At 39.3% G+C, this 26,851-nt stretch overlaps 3 protein-coding genes across 7 annotated transcripts in view; all 3 read left to right on the top strand.

The window, feature by feature from the left end:
• plcb4b (phospholipase C, beta 4b) overlaps positions 1-12,826 on the top strand; it is a 147,960-nt gene extending 135,134 nt beyond the window's left edge. For 4 of the 5 annotated variants that reach the window (XM_088089180.1, XM_088089179.1, XM_042502959.2 and 1 more), the window contains 9 exons: positions 544-609; positions 1,169-1,284; positions 2,059-2,134; positions 2,266-2,441; positions 2,623-2,724; positions 2,837-2,894; positions 4,544-4,630; positions 6,002-6,038; positions 8,859-12,826. In XM_088089180.1, the coding sequence (XP_087945306.1) occupies positions 544-609; positions 1,169-1,284; positions 2,059-2,134; positions 2,266-2,441; positions 2,623-2,724; positions 2,837-2,894; positions 4,544-4,630; positions 6,002-6,038; positions 8,859-8,935 (795 nt within the window). In that variant the 3' untranslated portion in view covers positions 8,936-12,826. The remainder of the gene's footprint in view (positions 1-543; positions 610-1,168; positions 1,285-2,058; positions 2,135-2,265; positions 2,442-2,622; positions 2,725-2,836; positions 2,895-4,543; positions 4,631-6,001; positions 6,039-8,858) is intronic. The other variant, XM_088089181.1, reaches the window with a different exon arrangement.
• A 1,305-nt stretch (positions 12,827-14,131) lies between these two features.
• On the top strand, positions 14,132-15,951 carry LOC148186799 (uncharacterized). The gene has a single exon (XM_088089469.1). The coding sequence runs from the start codon at positions 14,132-14,134 to the stop codon at positions 15,605-15,607; it is 1,476 nt and encodes a 491-aa protein (XP_087945595.1). The 3' UTR covers positions 15,608-15,951.
• Positions 15,952-16,958: 1,007 nt separating this feature from the next.
• On the top strand, positions 16,959-25,893 carry lamp5 (lysosome associated membrane protein 5). Its single transcript, XM_042502962.2, has 6 exons — positions 16,959-17,501; positions 18,099-18,277; positions 18,823-18,954; positions 19,411-19,507; positions 20,563-20,751; positions 24,678-25,893. The coding sequence occupies exons 1-6, from the start codon at positions 17,450-17,452 to the stop codon at positions 24,851-24,853; spliced, it is 825 nt and encodes a 274-aa protein (XP_042358896.1). The 5' UTR covers positions 16,959-17,449; the 3' UTR covers positions 24,854-25,893.
• Positions 25,894-26,851: the final 958 nt, after the last annotated feature.

Below are 26,851 nucleotides of genomic sequence, written 5' to 3' on the forward strand. Positions count from 1 at the left end.
CAAAGTCAGAAAAAAATCTTAATAAATTGTAGTTAAAGGCAGCCACGTTTAACTACAGCAAAACTATATCAAACAATCTGTTTATACACAACTTGTGCAGTATAATCCAGGTCTCAGTTATCCAGCTGTATGCTCAGAGCTGTTTCAGCTCATTTTGCTTTCAAAAACCCAACATCCATTCACCTGATCATTTTTAAAGAAAAATAATTTAAGAGGCCCTTCTTGGTGTTCTGACGCTCATTTACTCATTGAGCTTTAGCTCCACATTTAAAAGCACTATCCATTCAGAGGTGGCAACATTTTAATGTTACGCAATATTGGTCAATATTGCTGACACAGAGCTCTCAGTAGGTTGTGAAAACGTTAAACATGTTAAAACATTTGAACGCAGCATTGACTATAATCACCTTTTAGTACCAATAATTATCTCATAAAAACGATTACTCTACCAGACAATGCCAACACCCAGCTATTAAGCTCAAAGGCTGTTCTCAACATGACCTCCTGCACCAGATCAATAACTGCTCCTCTCTCCCTCTGCAGACGTACCTTAAACTGATTAAAAAGCAACAGAAGGAGCTCAACACTTTAAAGAAGAAACACTCAAAGGTAGGTGATTGTTGTAGTGCCGACCTGTCTGTTGCCGATGCAGAGAGGCTGCTGCTCGGTCTGGACACTCATTGATGCTCAGAGCGAGAGCGAGGGGGGGGGGCGGCTCCACCTTTCATCTTCCACCAGCCGCTGCTTCATCACTGTGTTCACCTGCACACACACACACAAAAAACACACAATCTGTCCATTACAAACACTTAAATGCAGCCACGTAATTAACGTTTTGTAAGAAATTAGACTTGCTAAAGTTGCTTTGACCAGAGCTCCACAGAGACCGCGGTGGGTGCTGGCTCATTCACAGAGGCTGATTAATTATCATAGCATTAAGTCCTCTTACGTAACCCCTGTATTAAAGTACCATCTGTTGACTGAATAAAGACAACTGCTGGCTCATTTTTCAGTGTCGACACCAACATATTAATGTTTTTAAAATCATAATCACAGTCTTAAATTAGAGCTGCCTGTTTTTCTTTGATATCTGTTTTGGTGCAGGTTCAAACTGCACTTCCACAGCACAGAAAAACACTGAAGTGAAACACTTTTTTTTCCCACACAGGATCAAAATACAATGCAGAAAGCCCACTGCACACAGGTGGACAAGATGGTGTCTCAGCATGACAAGGAGAAGACAAACCTGGAGAAACTACTAGAGAAAGCCATCAAGAAACGAGGGTAAGTTAAAAAAATGAGACCGGAAATATGGTTGTGCTTGGCATTACTGAAAATGGTATACACGGTAGGCATGCTATACTATGGCTTTTTGTGACATTTTTATATATTTTTTTTACACTATAGTATCACTTTGATATTATTTAAAACATACTGTACAAAGACTTTAAAGACATTTTATAAATACATTTTTGTAATATTTTTGACAACATACTACTATGAAAGTTTTATATTTTTCAAAACAATATAGTATACTACTTTTTATATTATTTAAAACATACCATGCAATGAAATATTTATAATATACTAAATGATGACTGGATTTTTCACCACATAGTTTACGATGACTTTTTCAAGATAAATTGTATAATATTACTTTAGTATAACTTTTTTGAGATAATTTTGATGACATACTATACTTTGACTTTCTTTATGAAATGTGATATTTTTTACATTATATTGTTAAAAACACTTTACTTTTATATGACATATTTTAAGACTGTGTACTATGACCTCTGACATGCATATGTGTTGACATTATTGCATTGACCCCGGTTCATTTTCTGTGCTACTTCAGATTGAGAGCTGTTTTAAAATAGCCCACTTTGGTAACAGAGAGAAACTTATTTGTTTTAAGCCAACATAATATTAATCAAACATCTGGAAAACCTAAAACGCACTTAGGTTGTGAAGAGTAAGACAGTCCTCTTGAATTTGAATTCTCGTTGAATTTGACTTGCATGGTGTTAAATAAATCTGTATGTGGTCTCCTCGCAGGGAAAACAACTGCCAAGAGCTGAAGAAGGAGACAGAGGATAAAATCCAAACACTGATCGCCGATCACAAAGTCAAGGTAACACAAAACTTCTTGCCCTCAAACAAGCTTCCTTTCCACAAAGTTATTAGCTGTGAGGATGACAAGTACCTCAGCAGTGTATAATTGAGTTGTGTACCTGCTATGTGTGTGTGTGTGTGTGTGTGCAGGTAAAGGACATCACAGCGCAGCACACTAAAGAGTGGTCAGAGCTGATCAGTAGTCACAGCAGCGAGGAGCAGGAGATGAAGGACAGCCACGTCACACAGCAGTGCGAACACCTCAAGAAACTCCTGACCACCGTCCAGGAGCAGCAGACCATGCAGCTCAAACTCATCCATGAACGGTGAGAAGCCCAAACACACACGACCATACACCCATTCACTGAGGGTAACCTGATCCAGACGGAGAGTGACCCTCTGAATCACCAAACTGAAGCGCCGGTCGCATAATTGCCACCTGCAGCCACCTAGTATTACTTTCTCAGAGCGTAAACCCAAGTTTCCATTTTACATCCACAATTTTAGGCAGAGCAAAGAAATGCGTGCCAACCAGGCCAAGATGTCCATGGAAAACAGCAAAGCCATCAGCCAGGACAAGTCCATAAAGAACAAGGCAGAGCGAGAGAGGTGGGTCACACACGTGCTGTAAATATCTGTTATCATGTAATCGCTCAGCAGTAAGTGACTCGGCTTTTGAATTATGTTGTAACGCCACGGTGCTTCTCTTTGTGCTCTTTAGGAGAGTGCGAGAGTTAAACAGCAGCAACACCAAGAAGTTCCTGGATGAGAGGAAGAGGGTAGGCTCTTTACTTTTTATGATGATTAATTAGCTAAAGAATATACCAAATATCCCCCAACTTAATGCAGAATACTAATGGATATCTATTGCGACTGTGGTAGTTTAACATGTAATGAATCAGAATCAGAATCTGGTTTTATTGCAAAGTACATTTACAGATATAAGGAATGTGACTTAGTGTTTTGGTGCAAAGCAGTAAACATAAAGGAAGAATAAAAGTAGTGAATTTAAATAGGACACAGGATAAAAAAATATAGAAGCAATTTAAAATGTATGTACAAAAGGTGCAATGAAGGGATTGTGCAGTTTTTCAGAAGTAGAGTTACAGTGCAAATATCTTAAGTAAAAAATAATTAATAAGTTAACCTACAGTGTGCAGTGTAAATAAATACATTTAATTATACAGTTTGCACACAAGGAGACCAGGCATTTTCACTTTCTTTTATGTTGAAAATAAAGTAGTCCTTCACTCAAAAATGTGTTTTTCCTCTGTTTGTGTCTCCTAAAATGTCTAACCTTGACTACAGAGTTTTATCTGTGAAAAGTTTGTCTTTGTTTTCACATTCCTCTACTGAGGGGGGAGATTCCTGTGCACGTCCCTAAAACCTGAGATTCAAACCCTCTCTGGGAAAAATAGATTAAATACATCATTCAAAATGAAATTGCTGTCAAATACAAAAAGCATATTAACATCCATACCAGAAAATATATAATAAACACCATAAACACATAAAAGATGCCAAATACAATTCTGATAAGTCTGCTCGTTGCTGAATTTGGTGCACAAAAGTCTCCTCGTCTGAGTCTGAGGCTCAAACATGGATGGCTAAATCTCTCCCATGTTTCCTTTTTCAGCATGTGGGGGAGAATATATGAGTATCATTTTAAGTTAGTACTGAAGGGCGACTTAGCAGCGCTCTAATAATCTAAGCATGATTGATTACAGTGACTTTTATTTTTTTAAATGTTTGTCATCAAAAATAAAAAATGAAGAGTCATAGTATATTATGTCTTTAAATTATCATGAGTTGCAATGCATAGTGTCTTTAGAAATATGAAAATCATAATAAAGTATGTCATCAAAAAATGTAAAAAAAAAAAAAAAACTATTAAAAATCCTAATATATAGTATGTCTTCAAAAATATGACCAAGAGGTCATAGTACAGAATGTCTTCAAAATTATCACAAAAAAGTGACGGTATAGTATGCCTTCAAAAAGATTTCAAAAGTCATAGTATAGTGTGTCAAAGATATGATGAAAGTCACAATGAAGTCATAGAACAATATGTCTTAAAAAATAAATAAAATTATACAGTATGTCAGAAAAAAATGTCAGTCATAGTTTAGTATGTATTCAAAATTATCAGGAAAAAGTCATATTACAGTATGATTTAACACTTTGACACAGTCTGTCCTGCAGTATACAGACCAGGGCGTCTGTGTGGACATCAGAAGTACAAATAAACTACAAGAAAAACAGTTTTCTACGATAAACGGAGGACGAATCTAAAGCAAGACAAAAATGCTTTCAGTGATCTTTGACTTTTAGTCATCGTTTGAGACTTTGAGACTCAAATATTGACCTACATATTTATAGTGCTAAACAGTAACTGAATTGTCCTAACACATTTTTGGCGTGTCTGCAGCTGGCCATGAAGCATCAGAAGGAGATGGAGCAGCTAGAGAAAAACCAGAGAGAACAGTTGGAGAAACTGGATAAGTTCAATGAGCAGGTACGACCCTAAATTAAACAAACAGGCAACACCGAACTGCCAATTAACTGCAGATTATAGAAGAAATCACTTAATATAACGGCCATGTCTGTCAGCTGACTGTACAACCACATCATTCATCAGACTCACTTCCTGCAGAAACCAGAGCGTCTCAGTTTACGGCCCTTTGTGCTCCACTGGCGTTTTAAGTGTAAATGAAACTCAAGACTGAGGACTAGTGAGACTCTCTGGCTGATTTCTTCCCCAGATACTGTAATGACTGCAGTTTCTGTCATCTGAGATGTAAACTGTAATTAGTTTTGCAGGAAGTGTTCCACATAGCTGGCATCAGAAGTGCCTCAAGAGACTCTACAGACAAACAACAATGTTGGTCCCAAAGAATAAACACAAAGTAAATCTTACAGAAGCACAGTCTCATTGTTTCTTTGTACTGTAGCAGTGTTTGTTCACTCTCACACTTGACTGGACTGCAGGCGGGTTTCCATTAACCCTCAGATTGCACAAATTGAAACTGCGAATATAAAATACCCCTAATGAAACTCATACATTTAAAAAAAAGCTCCCATTTATCGCAAAAAAATTTCGTACGCACGCGTGAAGTGGTTTTTCAGGCAATTCAAAAAGCCACAAGTCACAAAACTGCAATGAAAAAGCACTTTTTTCGCTTTTATAGGTCACATGATGATATGGCTATTTGCTTGTCAGTAGGAACTGGCTCCCTCATGATGCAGCAGGCGCTATAAGAGCTGTTATTGCACGTAGTTCTTCAAAAGTTGAGTGGATCATCTGGAAGTTTTAAAATCCACAATTCCTCTGTGAAATCGTGGACTATCAGCTCCCAGAAATCCCTCAAACGTAGCTGCTCCCACATATAAGAGGCTTGCCTTCCCGTTACATAAGGTACAAGGATCTTTTTTAATGTAAATTTTGTTTAAAAAGTCTTTTTTGAACATAATTTAGTTAGAAAAAATTCAACTAAAATTAGTCCCTAAATCCTGCTGCATCTTTTGGTGTCAAAGGAGGAGTTTATGAGTCTATTATCACTCGCATAACACGCCTACTTCACCCTCCATTGGAAATAATGTCGGCTAGTGCGGTGGCTGTAATAGAAATGAACCTGCATTAGTAAGACTCTCAACATTATCACTTAAGTTTTGTGCAAATCTGTAATGGAAACGCGCCTTGCATCTCTCGGGCCTACATGTATTAAGTGTACACTGCAGATATTAAAAACTCTATAGAAAGTATGAAGGTTTCATATCTCCATCTGTCCATTTTATTTTGCCATCTGCCACACTCATTACCTGTACATGTCTTACATGTATGCACATATTCATTTGTTTTTAATATGATTTGCTTCTTCCGGCACAGCTTTTGAAATCACACCATGCAAACAAACAGGTTCAAGGTAGGCATCTCCATCTCGCTCAGCTCTGCCTCTGATTCCACCTCTCTGTGCCTGCGTCACTTCCTCATCACGTCTACCTCAACCTCTCTCACTTCTGCCTCTCAATAATGTACGTTGTTTTTCCATCGCCTCAGTTCTCTGCTGAGCCTGTTAAAGGAATACTTCACCAAAAAAATATCATTCAACCAATTACTCAACCAGTATAACTTGTGAAGAAAACTTTCTTTTTCTGGCATGCCTCCATGGTGCCCAAAAAATCCAAACTCTTGATGAACTGAAGTTAGAGGGTTTTTACAACAACAAAACTTTATCAACATTTACAATCTATTTGGGAACTGTTGCAGCTCATCTTTTAGCCCCAGATGAATACCTACTAAAGATATTATCAGCTGCCAGCAAGAAAGCTGTAACGTGAAAATGGTTACAGGCCGAACCTAAAACAAAGACTGACTGGATAGATATTGTTACTACTATTCAAAGGATGGAAAGATTAACTTTTTTTTCTTCAATTGACTGATACATTTCTGCAGTACTGGGAAAGATTGACTTTTATTTCCGTCAGTTCAAATGCCCATAAAAATATGTGACCAAGTGTTTGTACGTTTTGCAGTGTTTAACTGTATTTTCATGTTCTTTTTGAAAAAATAAAGTACAAAGAAAAAAAAAACTTCATCAAGACATCTGTTTACAAACTCACACAACTGGTGCGGTATATTTATCCGGTCATGTGCTCAGTACTTCCTGAACAGACAGACCCTTTCTGACAGGGAACTGAACAGAAAGTAAAATGTATCTTTGCTCTCTTAGTAGCCAGACTTCAATGACAAAAACAGTAATTTTACCTCACTGAACACAGAAGCTGCTGGTCCTCCTCTACCTCAATGAGGTAGTTAGTTTGTGTTACTGTGTGACTTTTGTGAGTCTGAATCAACCCGCAGAGGTAGACCAGAAGCTTCTGTGTTCAGCAAAGTAAAATGACTGTTTTTGTCAATGTAGTCTGGCTATTTAGAGAGCATTGGTAAGTTAACCTAACTCAACTTAACATTCAGTTTTAAATACTGAGGTTTTAGAGAAAATGTTTGTGTTTGGGAAGTACTGAGCGTATGACTGGATACATAACACTTGGATTATACCGCACGAGTTGTTTGTAAACGAGGGTTTGTAAACAGATGTTTTAATGTAGTTTGCTGCTGTTAAATGCCGATCCGTTTACTCAATTCATCAAGATTTAATCCATTAAGAATTTTCACTGCTTTTGTATTTTCTGTTCAACGGAGGCATGCAAGAAAAAAACAGGCTTTTTCACAAATTTAATATGACACATGGTGAGTAATTGATATAAAAATGATCATTTTGCAGGTGAAGTACTCCTGTAAAATCTGTACTTTCCTGCTATTATATGACTACTATAATGAGTACTCTTGAAGTGACTCACCACAGACTAAAGCAGGGAAACAGTACACGACAGGTTCGCCTTTGAAGAGATTGCAAGATTTAAAAAAAGAAAGAAAGTGATTCATTTTTCCTTTGTGTTGTGAAATCCCATTCCCACATTTGTAGTCTGCAGCTCTCGGGGTGTCGGCAGTGCCAACGAGCAGCTTGAGTCATTTATCACCATGACTCACCAGCTATTACTAAGCAAAAACAGCCAGCTCCCAACCTGCCCCACTGTGCTTTCACTCCAGCTCATAATCATTTGCTTTCATAATATGTGACGGCGTCCAACTGCAGACATTTTGTGGCAAACCATTACACACCACTCTTACTAAGCATGTGGTTTAAACTACCTGCAAGAGTATGCAAAGAAATGCTCCCTGCAGAGAGGACAGGCAGAGGCAGATTGTCTCTTACTGATAAACTGATGAGCAATAAAACATTCACAACTTATAACTGAAGACGCACATGCCAACATTAGTTTAAAAAAAGATGGATTACATGTGTGTATTTAGGCCACATCCACACTTATATGTTTTTGTTTCAAAATGCATAATTATTGCCAACCTTACGTGTACTGTCAACACTACGTTTGCCGTTTGTAACCCTTAAAAAAGTCATTTGAAAAAGCTGCTGACCCTGTTTTAGTCTGGACGGGTTGAATGGAGACTTTCTAAAAACAATGACGCAAACACCCAGGAACCAAGCTAATATGTAGTTAATGTTATAACATTAGAAAAACATTCATCGTGCTCATAAAGTTATTTTAGTATGATTGTTTTGACCATAGATAGCTGCTGGGTTACTCCATAATTGGATCAGTCACGTTAGCTACATGTTAGCTATCGTAGATGTTTGGGTAGTTCGTAAGTTAGCGTGACTAATACTACATAAAGTTACTAACCGCAGTGCGAATAAAACATTTCATCGTCTGTAAACATGATTTCTTTTATCAGGATAATTATCGACATCTAATCGTATTTTAAAAAGTGATTGTGATAACATTTTTGGACATATCACCCTTGAATGCCTTATACCTGATTTATTTTCAGTAAAAGTTACGTTAGTCGGTCAAAGCAAAGAAATCTCTAATCTGACTTTTTGCCATCTCTGTAGTATTTTAACTAAACAACTAACTGCAAAGAAGACGATCTGCTTCATTTTTACACCGGCACACGCGTGCCCAGTATTCATGAACTGTGACCTGCATTTTCAGGCAAATTTATATAGGTGGAGATTATTTCTGAAAAAGCTGGTGCAAAAAAGCTGAACATTTTTGTTTTACAGCGCTGTTTTAAAATTAAAACGTGTTAGTGTGGATGTGTCCTAGTTTGAGGTTCAGTTTGTGTATCTGTTTGTCTAACTGTGTTTTCTGTCTCCTGGAAGACCAAGGACATGCAGCAGATGGTGAAGTTGGAGGAGGAGATGGACCGCAGACCTGCCACGGTGGTGTGAGCGACTGAGACAGACACACAAGCACACACACACACACACACACACACACATATACACTCATACACACACACACGCAGGTGCAGAAACACTCCATCGCGGATCACCCCTCCACAACCAGACACATCAACACCTGCCTACAACACTGTTTCTTTACTTCTCTGTCATTTGCTCACACACACACACACACACACACACACACACACACACACACACACACACACACACACACACACACACACAAACATACACACACAGTAGCCCTGCCCACCACTCAGTTTCTGCACCCTTACCCCACCCACTAACTTTATACCACTGAGCCACTGGTGCTTATCACTGTCTCACAGGGGGCTCAACCACTTATCCGGAGACGAAGCGACACAGAATCAGACGTATCCCCCTCCTCCGCTCTATGTACATTTAAATTTTCTATCACCTCCTCTGCATCTTACGGGCAACACAAGCTGCAGCTATTTAACACACAACACATGCACAAACACATCACTCACAGGAGGGAGGTGATATCCGTTCCTTTTTCCACTTTTTTTTCTTTAAAAAAAAAAAATCGGTACCCGATTAACCGCTCCAGAAACAGCGTGGACAAGGAGAGAAGAATATGTATAAGATTTAATGTCATTTCAGCACAAATGAATAAACTTTGTGAAATACACTGTACGCTACACACCAGTCCTGTTCTGAGCACTTTGTATGTGATAGGCCATCATAACAATGTGGAAAATGTAGCAGTGCACTACTGTAGGTTTTCTGTATTTCAGTAAGAATGTATTAAAAAAAAGAAATCACTGTATGACGGAGTGGCAAACCTCCCGTGTCACCTATACCTACAATGCAAGTTGTGTGACGTCACAAAGATGTATTACTGACTTATTTTGTTGTTCAACAAACGTTACAGCCAACTATGAAAATGCTTTTTATCTTGCTGAGTCTGAAAACTATAAAGGGATCACGATGGACAGATGTTAACTTTGATTATGGCCTTTTTCCCACTCAAAAATTTAGTTTTGAAGACCCAAGAGATTGTGACTGCTGTGCTAAACTTTTACTTGAAAATAACTTGATAGTCAACTTTTACACCACAAGTTTACACCTGCAAAACTCAACATTTTATACTCCTAATTTTGGGCTTACAATCATGTTTACTATGCAAAAGAAAAAAAATCACATGATTCCCTCGAGGTTTAAGGTGTACAAAGTACAGAAAACCAATCAGGACTAAAACCAAAAAAGGGAAAGGGAAAAATTTTGCAGTAATAGTAACTAAAATGCAGTTTCTTTTTTATTATTTAATGCAGTGATAAAATTATTGGATCACTGCAAAACCAAGGCAACGACATGAGTAGATACAACACCGAACTAATAATATTATGATATAATAAAGTGGAACCAATAAATGAAAGGTTATGCAGGATTAAATGGCTCTTTGCATTAACAGAATACTTCAACCCCAAAAAATATCATTTTTGTATAAATTACTTGCCTCCAAACGGAGTGAACAAAGAATCTAAAACCGGAGAAAATTCTTAATGAATTGAAGTTATTGGGGTTCATGTTTAACATCAAAATAATATATATTATTAACATCTGTTTACAAACTCTCACACAACTTGTGGATTATGATTAAAGTCTTATTTATCAAGTTGTATGATCAGTTTGTGTTACTGTGTGACTTTGTAGTTTTAACTGTTTAGTTTGACTTCACTACAGTCACATAATAACACAGACACACTTCTGATTACGGCTGAGATAAGCCAGCAGCTCCTGTGTTCAGTGAGGTAAAATTACAGTTTTTGTCAGTTGAGTCTGGCTTTAAAGTAACTTTAGGCAGGTTTAACTTCATGTTCAGTTTTAAAAACAGATTTTACTAAAAATGCATGTTTTTGGAAAGTACTGAGCATACAACTGGATAAGTGATTGTTTTACCACTGATAAATGCACACCTCCATAACTCCAATTCTTCAAGAATTTTTTGTCAGTTTTTGGATTCTTTGTTCACTGCGGAGTAGAGCTGCAACTACTTATGGAATAACTGATTCATTGTCAACTATTAAATAAATAAGCAAGTAATTTGATAAATGATTTATCGGTTTGAGTCAATTTTTTGAGAAAAAAAATGTCTGAATTCTCTAATTTTAGCTTCCTAAATGTGAATATTATCTGTCTGTGTCTTTTCTCCTCTATGACTGTAAACTTTGGGTTGTGGACAAAACAAACATTTGAGGAAGTCAAACATTTTTCACCATTTTATGGCATTTTATAGACAAAACAACTATTCCATTAGTCAAGAAAGTAATCAACAGAATAATCGACAATGAAAACACTCGTTAGTTGTAGCCGTGCTGCGGAGGCAGTGAGAAAAACAACGTTTTTGTCACAAATTCGACATAACACGGGATTAACTGTTAATTGTGCTCATTTTTTGGGGGTGGAGTATTCTTGGAAGGAGTTTTGCACTTGAAACTCTTGTGAAATTGTGCCAAGTCAATAATTCACTGGTAACAAAATGAATCCGTTCTTGGCAGCACATTAATTCTGCTGTATTAAATTGTGTTAATTGACCGGCCCGTCGCCATCGGACAAGAACTTCTGCCGACAGAAGTCAAAGCCGCCTCGTCTGGTCCACTCACTGCTGAAGTGAAGTGCTCCCTTAATAGCTTCTCGACTGCACGTTAGCAACCTCAGCTTGTAATCCTCATCGTTTCCCTGCTCGCGTTCGGTCAGGGGACTGAATAATTACAACAGATTTGTAACAAAGCCTGTGACATGGCTGCCACACACTTTCCACACCAGGGATCTCAGACTTGTTACCCCTCAACAGGTTCCCACTTACTTTAATGGAACTGCAAATGTCTTGAGGACGCACTACAGCCCTGGTAAAAAAAAAAAAAAAAGTCACTGCAGAAAAAGAAATGTACTACTACTAAGAAGTAATATTGTGGGTACTTGTGCACATATGATCCTGCCAGGCATTCACCTTGCATGGCTAACAAAGATCGACCAAAAGTCAAAATAATGATATAAAAACAGACAAAAACATGGGGATAAAAGCACCTCGAGGTATTTTGGCCTTTTTAAATCTTTTTTTCCTGTATTATTCTGCTGTAACACACGTAATGGGTAGACGGGATGTTCTTGTATATACTGGAATGTATGTAGTTTAATTTACTTTTTGACCAATTGTGTTCTGTCATACAAGGGCTCAGGGGAAAGAGTGGGTCTGTTGGATGTTGGGGAAAGACATTTATCAACCACTGGGTTTTCTCATTGTTTTTTTTTGTTGTTTTTTTGTCTCTGTTTTCCGGTCTGCCCTTACTGCACCACACAACACAGTATAAAGCTCTCACCACATATCTAGTGCAGAGATAAACGAGTAAAAAAGTGCTTTTAAATTTTATTCCATCGCTTTCAAATGTGCCACTCAGTGTTTGTTAGGATGGTAAAATTATTTTATGAATGATAAAATGCCAAATTAAGGGGTTATTTATATGAAGATATATATAAATAAATGAATATATATATTATATATATTAGATATAACGTGTAGTTTAAGATTATTATGTTTGTTAGAGGCTTTTTTGCACTAGTTGAATGTTTCTGTTGTGTGATTACATGTAACCTTTGGCTCTCTAGTTTGTCGAAAAAAGGAAAAAAAAGCCGATTATTTTTGCAGAGCAAGTCACTGATTTGATTTCCTCCGTTTCTACTGTATCTCCTCTTTGTTTTCTATTTGAACTGTAGCTTGTCAACAAACCATTCTGTGCGTGTTTTTGTATTTATATTGTATTGTTGAACTTAAAGCAATGAAAATACTGTTGTTATCCAGCTCCTTTAATACTGTTTTATAGTATGTGTACCAATAAATCCAGGTGTAAAATGGGACATAACCACGTGACTCGTTTGTGTTTCTTAAAAATAAAACTGTAGGTCATTTTGGTTTTGTCAGAACATAATCATTTATTAAATTGTGGCAGGGGCGGCACTTTTCATTAATGATAGAAAATAAAAATGTGTTTTGGGCTACCAGGAGTATTTTAAGTGACTTAAAAATCAGAAAAACATCACTCATGGATCAATACTGTATTGAAATAGGGCTGCTCTTATATGTAAGCATAGAGAATTACATAAAAACGGAAAACAAGAAGTATGTAAAATATTTTTTTTTTTAAATATGTGCATTATGCTACATATATGAAGGGGGTCAGAACCAGAGCGGCATAAAGGAGTACATTTGGTGCAAAATTAGCTATATATATGTCAAATGAAAGCTCTTGATGACTTCCCTCTATTGCCAAAAGGGTATTTTTGAATTCTAAACTAATAAAGATTTATTCATCAAAAACTAGAAAACACTGAAAACTCTTAACTATTTGGTGCCAGGACTCTTTTCACATGTTTTTGTGTTTGTGACCACTGACAATAACAATCTTTGAAACTGGTCCAGTATTGAGTGAGGGGGGGTAACCTAGCACCACTTTAACATTTATTAGTATGGAAAAGATGCCAATTTAACTGTTATTATTTTAATTTTGTTATGACGCTTGTCCCTATTTATTAAACTTAGTAAAGCCAAGTTTATTTATTAAAACAGAATTTAAACTAAGATTGTTTTTTAATGGTACAACAGAGCTATGCTTATTTTTAAATCTGGATTTACTCATTTTAAGACACTAAACTGTGATTAAAACTAATTTGAGATTAAACTAATCCTTTGACATAGCCTTTGACACAAAAAAAAAAACTGAGAAAGGGGTCCAGATTGAAAAATCATCTGATCTGATCATCGTGTGTTAAAGGTCTCGAGTAGGGGCCACGCTGTCTGGAGGTCTGATCTATTGGTAACGGCGGGAGTGCGCAGCTCGCGACTTATCGCCCAAACAATGACCGCTGCTGTCTAATCACATTCAACAAGTGCGGGATGGATTCATGTCGCAGAGACTCTTGAGCTCAGGCGGCTGCAGCGCTGAAGCTCTTAATTGTCATGATAAGTGAAGTATTTCCATTAGTAAGACGAACAAAGCGCGCTCATTATGTTTGCGTTGCCCGGCAACGCCGTCGCTTTCTCCCTCACTATATAACGGAGAAGACGAGTTTGTTTTGACCGCACTCGTTTGGGGGAAAGGTTTCAACCTGTTCCATATTACAGAGATGATATTCCTCCGGTAGTTTTTTTTTTTTTTTTTGAAAGAATCATGCTCAAGGCTCAGGGGAAGTCCGGAGGGCAAACGGGCACACAGATCCTTCTAGAGGCAATGTCCAAAGATAAACTCCACCTGGCCAGGTTCGTTCTGGACGCGCTGGATGGAGAAATCGTGGACTCCAAAACAGAGAGCGCACAGACTCCGCTCATCTCCTCCGTCCTGCTGCCTGATAGTCAGACTCGGTGCAAGTTTGTGGAGCTCCTGCTGCAGAGAGGAGCCAACGTCAACTGTCAGGGCGGAAACGGGCGCACCGCGCTCAGTTACGCATGTGAGAAGGGCTACCTGGATGCTGTGAAGATCCTGGTCCGAAACAACGCTGACCCGGAGATCGTGGACGCGTGGGGGAACACTGCGCTCATGTACGCCGCAGTGGCAGGTCACTCCCCCGTGGTTGAGTTTTTGGTGAGAGCTTTCAAGAGGCTGGGTCTTCAGATAGACAGGCAGAATAAAGTTGGAAACTCTGCTGTGGAAGTGGCAAAGTTTCTCGGCCACAAAGAGTGCCTCTTTGCGCTCAGGAGCAACTCCAAAAAGCGCCGGGAGGCTGAGGGAGGCGCGCAGAGAGGCGCGCAGCCGCGACTCGGTTTTAATGATGTTAATGAGAAGTTTGACAGAAAAGTTGGACATTTAGTAAATAAACTCGAGGTTCTCCAAACGCGTGATCACACAGATTGGCAGCCAAAGCCACGGATGAAGCAGAGTCGGTTGCCATCGATGGACTCTATAGAGGAGTTTGAGAGAGAAAATGACGGCGCCTCCTCGCCTCCACAGGAGCTGATGTTCTCCAAAGTCCTAACCCCAAAACCCCCTCCGCGGACTTCCGACCGTTCACCCAACTCTAAGCACCCTAAAACAGGAGAAGGGTTGACCACCGCTGATGATCACCTCCCCCCTCTGAAACAGAGCTGTGAGGTTCAAAACTCTTCTTTCTTCGCACCCCGACCCGGCAGAAACACTCCAAAACCCTGCGCGCCCTCCGCCCTGGGCATCTTACTGTCTCCCATTCTTGGCAACAAAAGCGAGACCCAACACGAAAAATCAGCGTTAGACTTCGGTGTGCGCAGATTTCACGACAGCTACTATCAGAAAAGATGCAGTCTACCAACCAGCATCCTCAGCCCCACACCTCCGGAGCGCACACTGGTGCCCGTGCGTAAATCCCGCACCGTGAGGAGGCGCGAAGCATCTGGGGCTGAACCTCCTCTGTTTACCCCACCAACTGCCGCTACTTCACAAACAACTTTCTCCGTATTCAGCAACAAACTCGTACGCCGATTTACCTCCCTCGAGATTAAAAAAGACGCCAATGCGTCGCAGGAGAATCCGATGTTGACCTCAAGGCGGATTCCGCGATCAGAAACTTTTCCACAAGATATAAAACATCCCCAGGTGGGCAGTAAACCCAGCATCGACAGCATCAGCAACGTCAAGTGCGAGTTTGACACTCAGTTCAGAATGCCAAACTCTTAAAAACGTGCGCCAGGTGCACCATGCGTAAAAGTGTTTGTTCGCCACTAATCTCCATCACGTTACCTTTAGACTGAATAATGTTACTCTCAAAAACGACAAATTTACCGCCAAAATATGATCCTTGTTGACCTCAAACTCAAACACATTGCAAACGATCAGCGTTTCCGCACTACACAACAAAAGATGGCACTCTTTTGTATATCCGCGGGACAAAAGTTAGCAGTGCTATCAGGCTCAAGAGTAGAGGGAGTAAAAACGAGCCTAGATGTTTTTAAACTGCGTCTGTATATCTGAAAACCCAAAATACTTTGTAAAAATTGTGCCAGCAGCTGCCAGCTGGACACTGCAGCACGGAGTGAAGCGCAAAACTTGAAGTTTCAGTGTATATGGTGGTTCGTGTGTTCAGCAGCATTTGCCACTCCTTTTGGAGGGGGTGGGGGTTACATCGAAGGTGGAGGGGTGATAATAATTTAATACTCAGCATTTGCTTGTGCGATGGGGGGCACTCAACCAGAGACCATCATTGTAAACAGTATTTACACTATCAAAAAACATCATTATGTCGGAATCTGCATGTGGTTTTTGGTTTATAATGAGCACATTTATGTGGGTAATTCAAAATTGCGATTCATAAAACAAGAAAATGCACAAGCTTTATTTGTCTTTGCTTCTAAAACGCGTGTCACTTGACCCTTGACTTGATTTGTTAACCCTTTGAAGTTTTCTTGTGCTGCATTCAGATGCCTTTCAGAAGCTATTTAAGCATTTGAAACTTCAGCAAATTGTTGTGTTTTCTTTCAAAAACGGAAGGGAAAAGGAAATGGCAAACTTGGCAAAAAAATGTCCCACAAATTGCAGAAAATTAGATAAAAGGTCCAAGAAATTTACCGATAAATAGTTTTAAATAAGAGAGGAGGGTTATTAGAAAATTGTCCAAAAATAGGAAAAATGTCCAGAAAACGATATTTCTAATAATCATTTTTTTAATATTTTTATATTTAAAATCATATTACAAAAAAACATAAAAATAAATATTTCTGAATTTATTTTTTTTCGAGGGGAGGGGGCATTTTCTGTTTGTTTGGGTTTTTTTTCATTTTCTTTGTTTTGTTTCTTCATTTTTCTTTTTTTTTTAACTATTTTTTTCATCATTTTTGTTGCCATGTTTCGTTATTTTCCTTGTTGCCTTCTCGTTTTTGAAAGAAATCGAACTAATTTCTATGAAATATTTTGTATTGGATGAAGTAATTTTGCAGCACTCATTCTCAGCAACTCTCAGCTGCAACCTTGCAGAAGTGCAGTTTGAGAGAGGGAGGGAGGGAGGGGGTGTTGTCGGCGTTTCCCTCCAGACATACATCATTTCAGCCCAACCTCCAGCTGCTAGCACAGAGATGGAAACTACGGCATTGCGGGGATAACTTGAGACTGCATTCCTAACAAGAGGCAAATTCAGGTGACGGACTTTTTCTTTCTTTCGCGGAGGATCATTATTCCTGGTGTTAATGATGTGTAGAAGGAGCTCAGTGCTGCAGCTGTCACTGGGTTAGAACCCGTCAACCTTGAAGAGAGCGGTCGGTCTGGACAGCCAGAATTCCTCGGAGCCGACTGCTGCTTCTGCAGAGCAAACCGGAGCTCACGTCCAACCTGGAGACATTTTTTTTGCTGCATTCGCGATGGTCTGAGCGTGACTACTGGGCGCTGAGTAGAGGCATCCCTCCTCTCTCTCTCTCTCTTTTCCACCCCCGCCTCCCCTCTCTCTCTCTCTGTTTTTTCGTGGTGGGCTCGGCACAGGCTGCCCAGTCACTTAGCCCCCTTTCTGCAGCGCTGGGGAAGCTGGTAGCGATGGGACCACTCGGTTTCAGCACCACGGAGAGCGCCCGGCTTCTACTGCTCGGTAAGTGTGTGTGTGCGTGGTGTGTATGTGTTTGCAGCTGTCGTGACTCCTCACTGCAGTGTGTGTGTGTGTGTGTGTGTGTGTGTGTGTGTGTGTGTGTGTGTGTGTGTGTGTGTGTGTGCGTGTACGTGCATGCGTGTACGTGCATGCGTGTGCACCTTATGGCACGACTGAGTGTGAGCTCTGGCACATTTCCTCCGCACATGAATATAAAAGTCGTCCAAACATGATCCGAGTTTTAGTTCATCACTTTCTGACGCAGCCAGTGTGGTGCTGTTGCTCCCCTGATACTGCAGATTTCAGTCTCCGGTGTTTTCACCTGATTTTGACTTTGCCGTGAGGAAACAGAGGTGATGTGCCAGTGATCTAAAGATGTGAGCTAAACTCAAGAGCAGCCTGCTATTTCTGCTGATTCTGCATGTTTTTGTGTGTGTGTGCTGGAGTATGTGTGTGCGTGAGTGTGTGAGTGTGTGTGTGTGTGTGTGTGTGTGTGTGTGTGTGTGTGTGTGTGTGTGTGTGTGCGTGCGCCCCATCTGTTACCCCACTGACATGAAGTGCCCCCCCACCCCCACCCCCAACCTTTCATTGTTCGGTCAGGTGTGCTGGCGCTGTCCGTGGTGCTGGCGGAGCAGGAGGGGGAGAACCTGTCCGGTCTCTCCAACAACCCGGACAAAGCCATCTTCGCGGTGCGTGAGAATGGCACGACATGCTTGATGGTGGAATTCGCCGTGAGATTCCTCGTGCCATATGACGTGCTCGCGCTCAATGGGATAGACGTAAGGAATCCCCCGTGCATTTTAAAACATGTGGATGCTTTTAAAAAAGGAAGGCACTGACTGTTTTTAGCTTGTAAGCTACGTAAAATGATGCTTCGAGTTAAAGACATTAAATTAATTGTGCGTAAAAGTGGTGCAGAAATGAAAAATGTTGTTTTACATGCAAAACGTTTTGCCATTTACTTCATCTGACTGTTTTTGCTCTTTTTAATAAGGAAAATGTCTGATAAACGCATCAGAATTGTATTTGGAGACTGCTTTTGTAGTGTGTAGTCGTGCGTAAAATGCTGATGTCGCCAGATCCATCCTCAAGAAAGGCAAAAATTTTTCGAATTAAAACTTCATCATGAAATAAATTAACTTTTCTTTGTTTTTGCCTACTAGAACAACTTATTTAAATAATTATGCACCCTTTATTGATAACTGATTATACTTTAAGTTCGTGTGTAAAAATAGAAGTATAAAAGTACTTCCAGCTTCATCACGATGCGTAATCTGTCCCCATCTGTCAACTTTTTTTTCACGTGCCTGTTATCTTTATGCAGCTGATCACCGAACAGGCGGCGTTCACACTGCCCCGTGGTGCAGAAATCGAGGGGAAATGCGGGAGCGCGGAGTCGGAGATCCACATATCCTGGAAGAACAACGCCTACACACTCCGCATCTACTTCTCTAAGGTGGGTGACAAAGAAAGCGTCAGGGGAAACGACAGTAACGCACGTACTGAATCTTGGCGTGCAATTCTGAATCATCTCATGGGAATATCAAGACGCCAACACCTCGCCACACTCCATCTAAATATACATGTTTTTCCATAAATGCCAATGCCAATCTTTTTTTTTTTTTGTTTAGCAATTCGTCATACAGTGTCAAGAAGTTCAAATTTATGTGAAAATTTGGCTTTTTTCCCTGAACGAAACGCCATTACGGATCGTATAGTGGGATTATGTCACTTATGTCCTGTATTAATTGAAAATAATTAAATTAAAAGGGAATAACCTCACAAATTTTCAAACAGAACAGCAGCCTAAAAAAGACGGATGGATTTTCCCCTCAGTTTAGGCCAACCTGCCCTCTCCATGCGGCGGAGAACCCTACTTTGACGCTTGTGTGTATCTCTCTGTGTATTACAGGAGCTCCGTGACAAGGGCATCGAGGTGTGGAAGATTAGCAAGGTCCAGTTCGTCTATGACACCTCGGAGACTTCGCATTTCATCAACGCCTACAACCGTGAGTCTCCCGCCGAGCCTGACGTACAGTACAGCAGCTACTCAGCACATTTCCACCGCAGCTCGCTCTCATCACGTCACATCTGCATTCAGATGGAATTAGAGGGTTGAGTCATGCACGGATTTACGATTTTCGCCCACGTAGGCTATATGGCAAATTTTACTGGAATTATAACAGATTTTAGGTACTTCCCGGTACGTAACAGTAGGACTTACGAACTTACGATGAACTATACGAGTTTTAAAATATAACATTATATTATTGTAATTATTATCACTAACTAACTATTAATAATAATTATGACAATTTGAACAACAAAACGAGTGTATTAAATCATTTTATGTCAGACATCGCCACACAATGCTTCCATGATTACAATTCCACACGTTTTAATAATTTTGCGATCTTGAAATATTTTTTAGTTAGTTTTTGGTTTAGTTTTTATACGTTTATTTATAATAATATTCATTATTTATTATTATTAGTAAGACTACCAATATTATTAAAACAATTTGACGAATTTTAATAATTTTATAGTAATCTTGAAATATTGAAACCTTTTATAATTAATTATTATTTATTTGCAATTTATTTAATTATTACTACTACTACTATTACTACAACTCCACAAGTTTGAATTTCATTATCATCTGAAATATTTCAATGTTTTAAAATTCTTTTTTTAAATATGTGATAATTATTGCTTTTTATGTTCACACTTCTTTCATAAATTACAATACACAGTTAAAATCTTTTTTTTTTGTCATTATGAAATATTTAATTTTTTAATTAATTTTATCCATTAATGAATATTTATAGTCATTATTATTGTCTTTATTATTTTGGAGGATTTTTCCCCGTTATACTGTCCCTTGCTTTTTGTCACAGTGGATTCACCCAAATGATATATTGAAAATCATCTTAAATTATGAAATTTGCACCACCCGTGTTTCGACATACAGAGGCCCTCCATGGATACAAATTTCATACACTCACTCCCTAAACCAGTTACACTACACTGCCATACTCATTCATGACTCATCCTTTCTCTCCAGCTGGGAAGCACACAGCCAGCACCCACCGCCTGTCAGCCCTGGTGACACCCGCCGGACACTCCTATGTGTGCACGGCGCAGCAGACTCTCACCCTCATCTCGAGCGACCACCAGAAGGGCGTCACTGTCTCCATGTATGACATCCAGATCCAGCCCTTCGACATCGCCTCTGACTTTATGTTCAGCGAACGTAAGAACAAGCCTGCCACACACTTTCACTGTGATAATGAGAAATCTTGGGGTGTAACTACTTTATCTCTCTCTGACTCACTCACACACACACACACACACACACACACACACACACACACACACACACACACACACACACACACACACACACACACACCCCTCTGGTGGTTACTGCTGCAGTATGAGGAGTACATGGTTGCAGACAGGAAGTCAGGGTAACGAGAAAAAAGAGGAGGCAGGGATGCAAGAGGGACAAAGGAGACATAAAGAGATGCAGAGAGAGGGAGAGAAGGGGTGGGGGTCATTAGGACTTTATGAGTGCGGTCATATTTTTGCCCTCAATGCAGCTTCTGTAGACATATTCAGTGTCCCTGGCTGTCCTCTGAAGCCAATCACCTTGGAAGAATCATTTCCTCTGAGCTGCTGTAAACTAGGCTGTGCTATGCTTCACTGCCTCCCTCCAAGTGTGCATTACTGCCGTCCACAGGGAGAGACACCTTCAACTTTAAAACACACACACATACTGTACACTGACTTGGGTGTCCTCCTTCTCCCTTATGTGTGCACGCTCAAACTTCTCGAACTGAGCACAAAATAGCAAAAACAAACAGTGTGTGACTAATTTGTATAACTGAAAAAAAGAAAGAAGCATATGTGTGAAATTTGTGTCATTTAGTGACTAAAAAGCTCAGTAACAGTTGCTGCTGTGCAAACACACACACACAGATGCAACCTCACAGATAAGCATGCAAACACTGTACACAACTGTGCCCACTGCACATTCACACACACCTCTGTGGACCAATACAGATGGCTGAGTGAGCCTGTCAGATGCCACACAATGAGTGTGGCTCATATGACAATCGGCAACTATGATAACCGAAACAGTGGGGCTGAGTGATATATTACATATATGTAAAAAATGATGATTCAAATGATCACACTGACATTAAATGCATTTAACTGTGTTTTCACTGTACGAACCGCACCAGAAAAAAAACTCTACATGTGCAACAAAAACTCTCATTTGGTTAACTAGTAATTTAATTTACAAATAAACCATGAGTAAATCGATTACTTCCTCAATTAATTCATTCAATCAAATGAAAGAAAATTACTCTGCAACTATTTTGTGGGGCTGCAACTAAGGATTATTGCCATCATCAATTAATCTGTCAATAATTTTGTCGATTAATAGATTAGCTGTGTGGTCAGAAAATGGTGAAAAATATCAGTCATTGTTTCCCAAAGCCCAAAATGGTGTCCCAAAATGTCATTTTTGTCAACATTAAGATATTGTTTACTGTCATTAAGAATGAAAGACACAATAAAATATTCACATTTAAGATGCCTGAATCACAGAACTTTGACATTTTTTCCTTGAAAAATTTAGTCAAATCAATTATATTAGTTGATTAAATTAATAGTTGAAAACTACTTAATTAATCTTTGCAGCTTTACTATTGAAAAAAAATCAAGCTTTGCTTTAATTAAAAAATCAATGAACCATTTCACTCCTTTATAAAAGCCAAATGCCAAAAATTCACTAGTTGCAGCTCCTCAAGTGAGTATGACAAATTATCATTGTGGGCTTTAGGAAATTCTTACTTTTACTCTTTCCACAGATTTTGACATTTAATAGACTTAAAAGTTAGTCAAATAACTGGCAGCTTTAACAACAATGAAAATTAGGTTTGAACAATAATATCAGAAAGTCACCATTGTCATCACAAATTAAGGCTTTAAACGCGATATCAGCATCGACCCAAAATTAATTTTTCTGTCAATATGAAAAGGTGATAAGATGACACTTTAACCTGTTTCAAAAAACTGAAAGTCACACAATTCAAGTGACTTTTGTCAGGATTGTCTCAGGGAGAGAATCGCTGAAGCCTGTTGGAGTAGGAGGAATTTTACGGTTTTGATTGTAAAATAAATACTTTACATGTAACTTTAGTTGAAGCAGTTGCCCAGAGAATACATTTTCAGATGCATTTTGTTTCATGTTTGTATTAGCTAGTTTGGAAGGCACAATTAATAAAAATATTATAGAAATCACAAAATGGCAACATCCGAATCGCAGGGGCTGCTATATTTTGATAAGGTAAAATGTGCCACAGTGTACCATAATAAATGAAGCTTTGTGGTGCTACAGAGATGCTCTAGCCTACAAATCTAAGGCAACAATATAGTTTGGTACAGACCCCAGGAAAAGAAGATCATCATTTTTATATTATTTTTCAGTGAAAATCGTGCAAAAATTAGGCCTACCGCTTCCACCAAAGTTGTAACTCATATCCCAACGTCAACATCAGTCTAAATTATCTCCTCCTTACGCCCTCACACAATCAGACCTTGCACCGCTCTATAAAGTCAAACCAATTTCATTTTATTTGATATATTGCACCAAATCACAACAGAAGTCATCCAAGGTCACTTTTCATATAGAACAGGTCTTTTTTAATAAACTGAACATGCTTATGTTATTTATCCAATTTTTTATTATTATTTATCTTATTTATGTTTCAGCCTCTACTGTGTCGCTGTCAATTCTCTTCGCTCACACACACACACACACACACACACACACACACACACACACACACACACAGACACACACACACAGTCAGACAGAGAGTGGAGCAGAGCAGAGGAGAGATTCTACACGTTAAATTAAATGTATTACAAAGCACTGCGGCTTTTGTGAGTGATACACCATCGGACAAAGACCGACAGTCTAAAAGCCAACGAGTAAATCACAAATGGAGAGACGTCAATCCCAACTGTCTAAAAAACAGCCAAAATATCAGCGTTTTTTTGACTAGCAGCGGGCTAACGCTTGCATCCTCACCACTGATGCTAGTTTCATGCTCTGTGAGTCTGAAAAATGCAGAATCAACACAGGCAGTAAACCATCCTCATCCAGCCACACCAGTAAACCATCCTCATCCAGCCACACCAGTAAACCATCCTCATCCAGCCAAACCAGTAAACCATCCTCATCCAGCCACACCAGTAAACCATCCTCATCCAGCCACACCAGTAAACCATCCTCATCCAGCCACACCAGTAAACCATCCTCATCCAGCCACACCAGTAAACCATCCTCATCCAACCACACCAGTAAACCATCCTCATCCAGCCACACCAGTAAACCATCCTCATCCATCCACACAAGTAAACCATCCTCATCCAACCACACCAGTAAACCATCCTCATCCAACCACACCAGTAAACCATCCTCATCCAGCCAAACCAGTAAACCATCCTCATCCAACCACACCAGTAAACCATCCTCATCCAGCCAAACCAGTAAACCATCCTCATCCAACCACACCAGTAAACCATCCTCATCCTGCCACACCAGTAAACCATCCTCATCCAGCCAAACCAGTAAACCATCCTCATCCTGCCACACCAGTAAACCATCCTCATCCATCCACACAAGTAAACCATCCTCATCCAACCACACCAGTAAACCATCCTCATCCAGCCAAACCAGTAAACCATCCTCATCCAACCACACCAGTAAACCATCCTCATCCAGCCAAAACACTAAACCTTGGGGCAACACTGTAATAAGTTAATTCCATGACAGTCGATGCTCTCTCTTTTAAGTGGAATCAATATTAGTATCAGCAATCAGTCCAAATGAGTTTGAAAATGTCAGCAAAAATCCAACATTGTGCATCACTAATGAAATTATCATTAGCTGCAGCCCTTATTCTGACAGAACTTTATAAAATTGCATCATATGATGATTTCCTCACAATCTGATTCTGGTGAAAGTCATTAGAAAAAAAGTAGTGAATCAGCCAGCCTTAAAAGACAATACGCATGAACTCTAAATATATGTGCGCGCTCTCTCAGGCCGTCAGTGTCGCCTCAGCACGCTGACTGTGCTTATTGTTCCACTTTCTGCAGCCTACAAGTGCATCACCGACCAGCGGGAGCGCCTGGAGGAGACCCTCCCCCTCATCCTGGGCTTCATCTTGGCCCTCATCATCGTCATCACGCTCACCGTCTACCACTTCCACCTGAAGCTCACAGCGACGCAGACCCAGCTGCCCAGAGATCGCTCCATGTACAAGAACATGTAGCCTGCAGCACGGCGGCAGCGGCGGCTCCCTCAGCTCTCTCCAAAGCTAACCTGATAAAAGACTTGTCTCCTCGATGTCCCGGACCTAACACCACGGAGGAATGTGCCATGTGATGGACTGAATCCCTGACAGAGAATTGTGTGTACTGAAGGCCCACTGGAACTTTTCAACAGCTAAAACACAAGTTAACGGCACAGCTTGGGGCCTAGCATGGATGTAGTTGCAGGGTAAACCCACCAAAACCTAATTTTCCCGGTTGCTGAATTGAATCCTAACGCCATAAATTCATCTGTATTACAGTAATTAGAGTTTTAATGAAAATAGACAAATGGATTTATGTTTTTATGAAAATAGAATTAATTTTTGTGAGATCGGTGGTTGTTTGTCAACTAAAAATCACCAACTTGACGATCAAGTTCACCTATTTTTCCCATAATGTCACTGAGATATTGTTTATCAATTCTGCTGTTTTTAATCAACTTCTCTTAAAAAAAAAAAGATTCACATATTGCCAGAGCTTCTGCTGTCATTTTCCAACTGTTTGTTGTCTTCTCCTCCCTTTCTCTCTCTGAAACTGCTGCTAAATCATTTCAGTTGTCGGTTCTGTATTTGCTAACTTGGTATATATATATATTTTTTTTGTTCAAGAAAACCTTTGATTTCATTTTTGAATGCAACCATAGTGTTTCACAGTGGACAAGTCTTGTAGTGTGTGCAGTGCAGTGGCATTCAGAGTTGCAATGTTTTTGCTTTGACTAATCCTTTCTCCCCACCGATGTATGGAACATATCAAAAAAAAAAAGGGAAGAAATAAACATCTGATAAAAAAAAAAAAAATCTGTACTAAACAGAGAAGAATTTATCAGAATGCCATATGAGAGTTTATGAAAAGAGAGGTTGTTAAATTGAAAAAAAAAATAAAATAAAATAAAATAAGTGTATATTATTTTCAGAATCAAAGTCTATGCATAAACCTCTGCTGATGCAATCTTGTGCAGTATTCTTCTGTTCGTTGAAATAAATTGCTGGAATCATCTCTACACACCTGTCAAGTATTTCCTGTGATCTGCCACATCACTCACTGCAACCTTGAAAAAGCTAATCAAAATTTCCTTGTTAAAAATAAATCTAACACGTCTACGGTGCTCAAAAAGAAGGTGACGGATACTCCTGTCAGAGGAGACGCTGAGGTATTGATTTTGTCGTCTGACTCACGGCCCCTGAAGGAAACGCAATATGAACAAGTCTAATTGAAAATAAATAGAGCATTTGTGTCAGCTACACCTTTTGTTTCAGCAGCACAGGCATCATACATCATCATAAGTCACCAGAATCACAGCCTTTCATCCAGTTTTTCACTCATACAAGCCAAATCAGTGCTGGACATGATCTTTTTTTTTTAATTAATATTTTTTTTATTCGTTTTTTCTTTTTGACAACAAAAGACAAAACAAACAAAGACCATTTATACATACAAAAACACCACTTATACATACAAAATCACCACTTACACATACAAAAACACCATTTATACATACAAAAACAGATCTACAAATCAAAAAATTCATCAGACAAAGTACAATTCAAAGTACAACAGACAATAGACAGGTTATTATCCAACCTCTACAGGTTGCTTTGAATGCTTCCCAGACTGTCTGTACAGAGGGTACTGAACTTATATTAATATTTATATAATCATTTATTTTCTCTTTTATCAAGGAAACAAACTCTTCATCTTTCAGTAACTAATTATTAAATCTCCACCGCTTACTGTTATAATTATTTACAGAAAGAGAGAGGAGTGCTGACAAGGGTGCGTGGTCTGAAATGAGAATATTATGTATTTTGCTGTCAATCACATTTTCCGCCATAGATTGTGATAAAAGTAAATAGTCATTCCGAGAGTATGAGTTATGAGCTTGTGAATAAAAAGTGTATTTTCGGGCAATAGGGTTTACAACTCGCCGTATGGCAGTTGTTGCCAAAGATTCCCTTCAT

The sequence above is a fragment of the Plectropomus leopardus genome, chromosome 16 (assembly GCF_026936395.1).
Source record: "Plectropomus leopardus strain MGB_pleo_1.0 chromosome 16, ASM2693639v1, whole genome shotgun sequence".
NCBI classification, from domain to species: Eukaryota; Metazoa; Chordata; class Actinopteri; order Perciformes; family Serranidae; genus Plectropomus; species Plectropomus leopardus.

Coding starts and splice junctions, on each gene's coding strand:
- LOC148186799 (XM_088089469.1), top strand. CDS start 14,132: ATGCTCAAGGCTCAGGGGAAGTCCGGAGGGCAAACGGGCACACAGATC.
- lamp5 (XM_042502962.2), top strand. CDS start 17,450: ATGGGACCACTCGGTTTCAGCACCACGGAGAGCGCCCGGCTTCTACTG. Junction 17,502..18,098: donor CGCCCGGCTTCTACTGCTCG/GTAAGTGTGTGT, acceptor TTGTTCGGTCAG/GTGTGCTGGCGCTGTCCGTG. Junction 20,752..24,677: donor TGACTTTATGTTCAGCGAAC/GTAAGAACAAGC, acceptor CACTTTCTGCAG/CCTACAAGTGCATCACCGAC.